A 10,120-nucleotide genomic window follows, 5' to 3' on the forward strand; every position below is an offset into this window, starting at 1 on the left:
TTCTATGTATTATTCATCCTCATATTGCCTTAAAGTGCATTCCCCCATTAGGTATTCCCCATATTTTACAGTCAACTAAACCATACCGTATCTATTGATTTATCATTCGGGGTTGATAATTGTAGTTGTTGTGTTATTGTTTATCCTTTGGTGGCCTGTGAGTCTCCCTCAAAGGCATGGTTGTCAAAGTGATCACGCCTCTGGTCCCGGGCCACTCCTCTCTCGGGGTCAGAGGTCATCGGGTCTGTCAGGTTCACCTCGTACAGGGGCTCTCTTCCTGACACTGTCACCACAGTGACATCTGGTGGTGAGATTGAGGAACGGCGCTCCTCTTCCTCCTCCACTCCCAAGGACTTCAGGATGTCACACTTACACATGGGGCAGGTTCTCTTCTCCAGCAGCCAGGGCTCGATACAGGTTTTATGGAAGAAATGACCACAGGTCAGAACTGTCACCACGTCCCCTGGCTTGTAAGAGTCGATGCACACGGCACAGGTGTAGGAGTCGGACCCTGTCTCCTCATCGTCCTGCTTTAGAGTTCGCACCTTCAGCTGACCAATCGCCTTCTTAGCTTTGGATTTCATCTGTCTCTGCTCACGTCGGGTTGTTCTGAGCATATGGAGACGGCTGGCGGAGACAAAAACAAAATAGGCAATGGAGGCCGCCGTTACGATGAAGAAGGCAATTGACAGGAAGTACAGCCAATAGGTGTCCATCCAGGGTCCGTGGGGGCTGCCCACACTGATTACCATGTTCACCGTGACCCCGTTCCTCACCAGGTTGGCAATGTCTATGCCCTGGGAGTTGCCAATCATGATCGCCACGATGCCCTTGGCATCCGAGTGTGCCATATGGCTGGTGCCATTCCCAGTGCCATCCAGATTATAGACCACCACCCCATCTGCCCCCTGGTGCTTGGCTGCATTGATCTTCTCCGCGAAGGTGCAGTTGCCCCTCTTGACCAGGGCAATCCAGGGCCCCAGGGTTTTGTTGGGGCTGTAGACGGGGTGGGAGCCGCAGCCCTGGATGTCCGAAGTGGGCAGTGTGACCACGCCGCTCGCCACCGACAGCGGAGAACTTCGGCCATATATCCCGCACTCACAGGAACGTTCCATTGTCCGGTTGTTCTGGCTGTAACTGATCTCCACCGTTGCTGTCCAGAAGAGGACGGCTCCTGCACACCGGACTAGGCCTGACAGACAGACCCAGGAAAGGAGAAACGCTTCTGTCTTCTTACTCATGGTAGTGTTCTTCAAAACAAACACATCAAGCAGTCTTTGGGAAGCTCTTAAGTCTTGGGTTAGTTAGTCTTTTGTAGGATCCAATCCCCCAGTTGTTAAACACACACTGTGAGCAGAGTACTACCTCTCTGTACCTACTGTAGGTAGTAATCAGATAGGGGCATTTGGTAACACAACACCCGCCCTGCGTCAGCCTCGAATGTCCCCTTATCTTACTGGACCTTGGAACGGTGGTTAGAACACTCCTCCCTCGCACTAGCAGAGTGTGGTTTGGTGCTGGCTTGTGACAAGCTGAAGTCCACTGACAAAGTGGACCCAGCTAAGCCAAGGAACAGCACACAATAAGGAAACGATAAGAGACTGTCACTGGAAACTATTACAAAGAGAAGTACTTGTGAAACTGTTGGTTTTAGATGTGTCATGCTGACAGAGAACACGCCCTGTTTTCCAGTTCCTCCTTTCTTCTCCGCATAACCATTATAAAATAATTGTTTTGGAAAACTCAGATGACAGTGCAGGTATCAACAAGATATATAGTGGTACACGCACACGCGCACACACACACACACACACACACACACACTTCTATAGAAGTTGCCGTGGCTAAGATAAGTTATCATGGTAACTCTGAGCTGTTGCTGTTAAATGATAAATTATATTGCTCGAAGCCCTGAGTCTACAGCATTTAAATGTTTTGTACATTTTTTGAAGCAGGTTCATTTCAGACCAAGAATCTCACTCAAGCAACACGTGATAATGAACTTCAATATTATTATTATTATTGTTGTTGTTGTTGTTGTCATTATCATCATCATTATCATTATTATGTTGTTTTTGTTGTCAACATTAATACACTTAGTATATAAAAACAGTGTTTCCCTCTCCAAGCACAATTTAGGGTTAGGGTTAGGGTTAGGGTTCTACCATCCATTACACTGCAAAATATATGCATTACACTGTAAGATATTCCAACGCCAGTTTAAAGTGAGGTGACCTGGTGTATGGTGTTACGTAGGGCCTATAAGAGCTACATGGCAAACTTGAATCTCTACCCAACTTGAATATCCTATCTCACTCTCCACATGAACCACTACTGGCATCTACTGGTTGAATAAGAGTCTGTTCCAGTAACCATAGTTTAAATAATGTATGATAGTAAATGATTTACACTGTGGTAAATAACCAATGGTTAAATCACCCTAGCCTAGAACATGTTACAAAGGTCGTCTGTAGGCCTACATTGTATTATCTGAAAGTAAGTTGGACTATGGGTTTTGCAGAGAACATAACATGTTCATGTTTTCATACCTGTTATCCACAGTCCTAGATCCAGAATAATAGACCAGAGCCATCCCTGAGAAATAAACCCAAATGTAGGCCTGTCATTCTAATGCATGTTGTCATATATACTCAGAACAGATATTCCTCAAAACCCATCTTTTTCAACTTGCTTTTAATCTTTATTTGTATTGTTGTTTTTACTGACTGTGCTTTTATTTTACTTTTTAGTTATCTATCTATTCTTGTTCTCTCCATGAAATGTAGTGTCTGTGTGTACTGTAAACCTAATAGGAGGCCCTCTCAGATTAATGGATCAAACTAACTGTAACTGAATGGAACACCAGATATGCTATCACGGCTGTGTCGTAACGTGGCATTTTATGCTTTATTTTATTATAACATTTTATTTTATGACCCCCTTCAAACTCAAGCCCCCCCCCCCCCTCCTCACTGTGACGTCATGCTACCATTACAAAGGTGCTGCTTGTGTTGCTTAACGTCTGTCATTATAGGCTTGGTCATAACTCTGATCAGTTGATTACCGTGCCATAATTCATCGACACACCAACAAGTTCCTTAAAGGCCAATCAACGAAAATATGGATCAAAAGGAGGTCAGGAACAGCGTGCAGGATAATCAAATAGACAGGCTAGCATATTTTGGGCATTTCTGCTCAATTAGGCTTATAGTTAGGAGCGAGTGCACATTGAGATATATTGTCCGCTATTGTAGTGGAATACATTTCCTTTTAGGCCTGTATTAATAAGATATTTTGAAGTGAACTCTGATTGATTTTAGAATCGCTCCTCACTGTCAAATGATCATGCTATTTGTCAATCTCTGAAATTAATCGTTTTGCAAAAGTGCTTTAAGCATTCCTATGTAGATCACATACTTCCTACTATATCCAGGCCTACGCTGTAACAACAGCTGTACAGTAAGCAGGTGTCCTATGATTGAGGTGAATTTGGATATTGTTTGATCCTCCTTGAACAAGATGTTGGCATCACACATAATCCAGGCCAACATCCCATCATCAGATTTTATTTGAACAGTTAATGGTTAACAGACAATTACTGTTATTATGAATATATGGGCCTGAATACACTGTATGTATAAATGTGTACATACAACGAAAATGCACATCGCTAAGCCTATGTTATGGTGATTTTGGTTTCCGACTTTTTAAACAAATAGGGCTACACGAATTGTGTGAAATATTTTCATTATTATTACTTATTAGGTTATTATGTTCATTTTCCATTTCTTATTATTACCATTAGTTTAGACAAGTTGCATGGACCCGTGATCACGATCACCATGGCACCGGCCGTATTGTGACGTCGTCGTTATTTTAGGACACCTGCTTCTACGTCATCAGGCCTACAATCATTCAGTATAAAAGCCGTCACTGCTTTGTGAAACGTGTTTTATGCTAACCTACAAAACGACTCTCTACGGTTCAAGGGCGTTTTCATATTTGCTTTAACAATGCCGAACAAAAAAGAGGTAACTATTTGGTGAATGTGTTATCGTGTCGATGTGACTGGATCTTATCATGAGTGATCTGATGTGTCTTTTCTTGAAGGCTGAGAGGAAGAGAAGTGGCAAGAAGACCATGATTGAGAAGGCCACCAACACAGGTTAGAGATTCTCTTTAGAATGTTACAACGCTTCTCTGTGGTGGGGAGATTGTATTGTTATTCTGTTCAGGCAGTTTACAATACACACAATTATTAATTCAGATGATCTGTATTTGGATGAAAGAAGTTTATTAGAAATGCTGCATACCAATTTGTTCTGTCTAGCTATATATTTTAACAGAGGTACATTAGATCAAAAAGAGTCACATATTTGGATAAAACGTTATATTTCTCTTTGTATTTGCCAGCAGCTCCCTCACCTCTACCCGGGCCCCGGTCTCCAGACAGGTTCGAGAACCGAGCTGCAGTGATTGAGCTCTTGGAGGAGAAGGCACGTCAGAGTGCCAACACTCCCTCAGACCAAGAAGAAGAGGTCTATCCCATCCTCCTCAACTTCCTGAGGAGTCTGACTGACAAGTATGTTCAATAACTGACTCTGCTCTGTAACTGACTGTACTCAGGGGAGGCTGGTGGAGGTAGAAATCGGAGGACGGGCTCATTGTAATGCATGGAAAGGAATAAGACATGGTATCAAACACATTTGATACCGTTCCTCATTCCATTCCATGCCTTACAATGAGCTTGTCCTCCGAATTCTACCTCCACCGGCCTCCCCTGATTGTGCTGCATGTGTCGGACGTTGCTCTGACGTAACTGTTGAGTGTGTCTGTGAAGTTAGTGGACATTATGTGGGTTGGGGTGCATCGTTTGTGTTTTCACCAGTGTTGGTATTCCGTGCTTTGTAGCTTTGTTATTGGTGTCGCGTGCTGTGTTTAGCTTTGTTCTTTCTGCAGCTTGTCTTGTACCTGTAGCTTATCTACCATGTCTGAAACACACAAAAACAACAGCTGAAAATGTTTCCATGTTTCTTTATCATTCAGGCAATGGAAAGTGATCCGTAAGGGCATGAGAGACCCTGTAAGTTGTGAATTGTGTGACAGTCAATCAATTTATCAATCATTCAATCAATCAATTTATTTGTAGAGCACATTTCATACACAAATGCAATACCCTGCGCTCTGATTATAACATTCTCACCTATCAGTCCTGATTGCAATATAATGATGTTTTGTTCTCCTTGTGGAACCACAGACGACCAGGATGCAGCTGGGCCGACTGTGCCGCAGGGTGGTGAAGGTCATCTGTGAGACGGCCTTCCGGGTCTTCCTGCCGGCCCTGGTGCAAATCTTAGAGAAGAGCGAGGAGGCTTCAGCCCCCGGGTCCGACCTAGAGCACTACTCCGGTACCAACCCCCTGGACCAGGAGGCTGGACCCGCTCTAGTGTCCTCTTCCCCGAGGTAAGCTGTCAACCAGGGTTCATTTACACATCCACTTATGAAGGGGGGCCTAAGATAGATATGTTATTGTTACATTTTTAAGGTGACCCACATTGAATATCAATTCTTTAGGTTTTTTTTTGTTTTTATATGTAAACTGTAATAGGACACATAACATCCTTTGCCAGTGAAGTTCAGTTTTTCTTACTCAGTAGTGCCCCTTGAGGACATTATTGTGAAGCTCAGGAGGTTTAAGACAGAAGTGAAATAGAACTTAGGAAAGGACCATTATCATGACATCCAGAAAAGGAGGCTATTTACAAACGTAAACATATTTAGTGAATTTAAACTGCAATAATTGTTTGGCGTAATGTCTCAGACATCAGACTGTAGTGTTCATGTTTGTGTTTGTGTTTGTAGCTCCAAGGCATCCCTGCAGAGGGCTCCTGTGAGAGACCCCCTCAAGGTGTTTTTTGGGGTGACGGCGGACACCATACTCCAGACTCTGGGTGACGACGGTTCTTCATCACCTGAACTGACCAGAGCTCTGGTGGGAGAAACTCTCAGCCAGCTGAACTCCGCCTTCTCGGTGGTTGTGGCCTACACCCCCTCTGGAAGATCCTCCCCAGTCATGACCGAGAGGAAGAACTCCATGCCAGCCACCGAGGAGATGGTCAGAGTGATCTCTGGCACTCTTCAGGCGTTTGGGGTCACTGAACAGGGTACGTCAGCATCGCCACCTCCGGAGAAGGTAAGTATGGAGGTAAGTATGGAGGTAAGTGGAAAGATTCTTGCTCCGATGACAGGTGAGGTAATGTCCGCCATTGTTGAAACAATGGAGAGCTGCAAGGAGACATTGGGAGGGGGACAGGATGCAGCAGATATGCTAAGGGAGGTGGCACTGAAAATACAGATGTTATCGCAAAGTGATGACCGAGATGGCTCATCTCAGGGAGGCTCACATTCCTCAGAAGAGACCACCCCCGGTGATTCTGGAACCTCTGTGGCTATGGTGAGCCAGAATGACCTAGCCATCATCAGGAGTCAGGAGTTCCACACAAAAGCCTCAAGGGCTGTCGGTGGAATTCTCCGGAGAAGTGGATCTTCTCAGAGCGGCTCTGTGCAGTCATCCCGGCCTGCCAGTGCCGCTCCCAGCCTAATCCATGTGCATGGCTCTCATGTCACCTTACCGTCTGCCACTAACGATTTCGATGCCGATTGTGACGCTGAGGCGAACAATATCGTTGACACATTTGTGGCAGATGTGAAGGACATGGCGGCACAGGCACAGGCTGATGGACAACCCAGCAGGAGGCAGAGGGTCTTCTCTGCCGCGTTGAGGCTCTGCAGCAACCTGCAGAGTAAAGTGGCAGAGTTTTTCAACACAGGCTCTGCCACCAGAGGAGCAGATTTGGTGATATCATCACCCCTCGAGGAGGATGTAGAGACTCTCTCTTTGAGCGAGTGTTCCCAGCCGCTGAGGACAGGATGTGACTCCCAAACCCGCCTCGACGACAGCACCACAGAAGTCATCGGGGGGATATTGACTACATTTGAGTCGATGGCGAAAGTGGAATCAGAGTCCTCTATCGGGAGGAGGTCTTCTGAGGAATCCCTCGCAGCTGGTGTTTTTGTGGGGGATGTGCTATCTCAGCTAAAGGCTTTCACATCCTCAAACAGCCCCTCCCCCTCTGAGGAAACGCTTGTTGGCCCCTCGGTTCCAGCTATTGATAGACTCTTTAGTGAGGGGTTTAAAACTAAGGCCACTAAGTCAGTGAGCGAGGTGCTTCTCAGATCTCCCAGAGATGTGTGCGCTCACGTGTTTACCAATAGCTCTGAGCCGTTAATCTGTCTGCCCAGCCAGACCAGTCTGAGCCCCCTGGTTGTGGAACGTGAGGCCTTAGAAATTATTGAGACATTCGCCTCTGATTTTAAGGCGGTTAAACAGTCAGTTTGGCCTCTTAAAAAGATCCAATGTTTACCCGCCGTTATCCACCTCATAAAGAGACTACAGGATAAGCTTAGAGGGTTTTATGCGTGTTATGGGGTCATGGCTCAGGATCAGGTCCCACTTCAGAGAGAAAAGCCTCTGGCGTTGGCGGAAGTTAATGCCTCCTCCGTTTCAAATTTGAATGTAAAGTCTCCTCAGTCTAGCATGAGCCAGCCTATTCTATCAGGGGTGGGGTCAGGGGTCATGAGGGATCAGGGGTCAACAGGAGCGGTGCTCCGTAGGGGGCATAGCGAGCCTCTCAGAGGGTCCTCCAAGGTCAGTCAGGTGTTCCTGGACACCCAGACTAAAGAGGTTGTCCGCAGGCTTGTGGTGTTGGTTAGGTCTGACATGTCAAAAGAGGAGGGCTCCATGTCAAATGAATCCCTGGTGATTTCACAGTTTGTTGAGGGTATTATTGGCGGGCTAGAGGACATCTCCTCCTCCGAGTCGACGTCATTGGAGGGCGTAAATGTCACTCCAAATGAGGTCATTAGAGAGCTGACGTCTGATAGGTTTAACAGGAGGGGAACTCGCGCTGTGAGGAAGGTCCTCATTAAGTCCTCAAGGTGGTTGGACGCTGAGTCCCTCACCGGTGGGGTCGGCTGCTCATGTTCGGATCTTTTACAAGGTTCCTCCACCATGTCCGCTGCCAGTACGGACTCTGCAGCGGTGGATATTTTTGACACCATTGTTGATGGTGTCAAAGGCCTTTTCCAGAGAGGCGGGTCTTCTGTCACTGTTGGGCCCACAGACTCTGTCCTTCTGCAGGGCAGCTTTAGAGGCCCAGAGGCCTCTGAGAGCAGGGTTAGCGTGTCTGAGATAGACATTTGGTCCACAGCACAGAGGTTGTACAAGAGTCTGCAGCATAAATTTAGTGATTTTCTGTCCAAGCGTGCCCAGCCCAAAACCCAAGTAGCTATGTTAGCGCACGCCAAGAAAAGTGTGAGCCAGATCCTGGGTGTAGTTCAGGATGAAATATCCAAGTCAGACCTGTTGAATAGGACAGGGGAGCTCTCTGGGTTATATAGTTTGGTGGGAACTATGCTGGAGAACTTAGAGAAGGTTTACTGTGAAGACGGTGAACCTAGAACCACCTCCTCTATGTCCAAGTCCTCCTCTAAAACGTTGAGATCAGAGAGGACATTGGAAGATATGCCTTTCATACTCCCTGGGACCCCCTCTCCATCTGAGGAGCAAAAAGTCATAAGTTGCCCTATTGTGCGTAGCTCAACGATTGACATGAGCTATGATGATGACGATGACAATGATCAGAATGATTCAGTGCTGGAATCATCATTGGCTGGTGCTAGGGACACCATGGCTGCCATTGTGGAGACCATATTTAATCCTGCAGAGTTGCAGCAGGCCTCTTCCCCATCGCCTGACCTCACTGCCCCTCTGGGTAGACTGGAGGAGCTCCTGTCCCAAGGGAAGGTCCAGGCTCTGTCCCATGACCTGGTTGACCGACTGAAGAGCCTGATGTTTGAACAGAGAAACATCTTTCTGCACCAAGTGGGAGCTGGCAGAAGTGTCTCAGACTCTGTGCTGTTAAAGAGAGGTAGAGTTACAAAGGGGCTCTGTCCCTCTGAGCTGATCTACGCTTTTGCTGAGGAGTCAGTGAAGCGTCTGTTGGTTTCTCTCCTCGTCCCACCCATATCCTGGGGCTTGGATCAGAAAGCCTCCACCTCCGGTGTCTCCTCCAGCCGCAGAAGCTCCATGGTCTCCGAGAGCAGCTCACAGATTTACAATCAGACTGTGGATCTGTTCACGAGGGCCATGGTCCAACAAGTCATGGACACAGTCTCGGTCTCTCTGGAGTCAGAGTCGCCTGAGGAGCCAGGGAGGTCAACACCCCTGGGTGAGATGATTGATGGCTGTCAGCTTGTCTCATGTTCCCCTCACCCCACCCTCTTTGGTACCGGTGGGTGCCAGAGTAGTGTGAAGGTTAGTGGCTCTTTAGCATCAGGGTCATTTAGGATGTGTGTGCTGCCGACCGGGTCCGAGGGTGAGGCTGAGAAGGCCCAGGCTGAGCCCAAAATATTCCTCAGATTCCTCCCTAAGCTCAGCCAGCTCAAGGCCGGCTTCAAGGTAAACCTGATTTTACTGTACTTTATACATTGCAGTCCGAATTTGTCTTCTCTTTGTAAACGTTACAACTGTTCAATGTTATCGTCGTCTATATACACAATCTCCTCTCATACACTGTATTTTAGGAGTTACGGTATCTTACCAATTCCATTCATTACAGACAGGCCTATCATTGCCATGCTATTTTGTTTTGTAATACTTGTTTCTTTCACAGCGCTCCAAGAAGAGCAACAAGAAGGACAGCCAGGCCCCAGAGGCAGCACAGGAGCCGAAGACTGAACACTGCATCCGTAAGTTCACTGATAGGATGATCCTTCTGCTACAGGGTTGATATGAGTTGAACTGCATGAATCAGCTAATCAACAATGTTACTACACGTATCAATCCACTATGAGACAAAATGTAATCCTTGTAAAACATTAATTCTGTGTTAAGTTAATGTTCTCTCCCTCCCTCCCTCTCATGTGTCTCTAGCGGCCCTCTTCAGGAGGATGGTGTCAGCTATCAACAAGGGCCTGTGTCACCCCTTCAACAAGACCTCCAGGAAGACCCAGAAGCCCACCTAAATGATTCATTAAATGTGTTTGTGTTGCATTCAAT

The 10,120-nt window shown here is 46.6% G+C and overlaps 3 protein-coding genes across 4 annotated transcripts in view; 2 read left to right on the forward strand and 1 right to left on the reverse strand.

Moving 5' to 3' along the window:
* The window catches only part of LOC310819836 (E3 ubiquitin-protein ligase RNF128-like), a 2,152-nt gene extending 551 nt beyond the window's left edge, over positions 1-1,601 (reverse strand). Inside the window, exon 1 of the mRNA XM_083691245.1 lies at positions 1-1,601. This exon is cut by the window's left edge and continues 551 nt beyond it. Within this exon, the coding sequence (XP_083547371.1) occupies positions 141-1,241 (1,101 nt within the window). The 5' untranslated portion in view covers positions 1,242-1,601 and the 3' untranslated portion in view covers positions 1-140.
* Positions 1,602-3,114: 1,513 nt separating this feature from the next.
* Positions 3,115-6,710, forward strand: LOC310819591 (uncharacterized protein; the record flags this gene model as incomplete). The annotated part of the gene is made up of 7 exons (XM_083690896.1): positions 3,115-3,135; positions 4,111-4,165; positions 4,414-4,582; positions 5,047-5,083; positions 5,258-5,463; positions 5,863-6,517; positions 6,705-6,710. The coding sequence occupies exons 1-7, from the start codon at positions 3,121-3,123 to the stop codon at positions 6,708-6,710; spliced, it is 1,143 nt and encodes a 380-aa protein (XP_083547022.1). The 5' UTR covers positions 3,115-3,120.
* Positions 6,595-10,120, forward strand: LOC310819693 (uncharacterized protein). Of its 2 annotated transcripts, XM_083691029.1 has the most exons (3): positions 6,595-9,520; positions 9,735-9,810; positions 9,995-10,120. In XM_083691029.1, exons 1-3 carry the CDS (start codon positions 6,716-6,718, stop codon positions 10,084-10,086), a joined length of 2,973 nt encoding a protein of 990 aa, XP_083547155.1. In that variant the 5' UTR covers positions 6,595-6,715; the 3' UTR covers positions 10,087-10,120. The 2 variants fall into 2 exon arrangements, with proteins under 2 accessions (XP_083547155.1, XP_083547154.1); XM_083691028.1 differs by having other exon boundaries at positions 6,595-9,810.

Source organism: Argentina silus, assembly GCF_951799395.1.
Source record: "Argentina silus genome assembly, chromosome: 19".
NCBI lineage: Eukaryota > Metazoa > Chordata > Actinopteri > Argentiniformes > Argentinidae > Argentina > Argentina silus.

What these genes read in the sequence shown, in the direction of transcription:
- LOC310819693 (XM_083691028.1), top strand. Translation starts at nt 6,716, where the DNA reads ATGGCGGCACAGGCACAGGCTGATGGACAACCCAGCAGGAGGCAGAGG.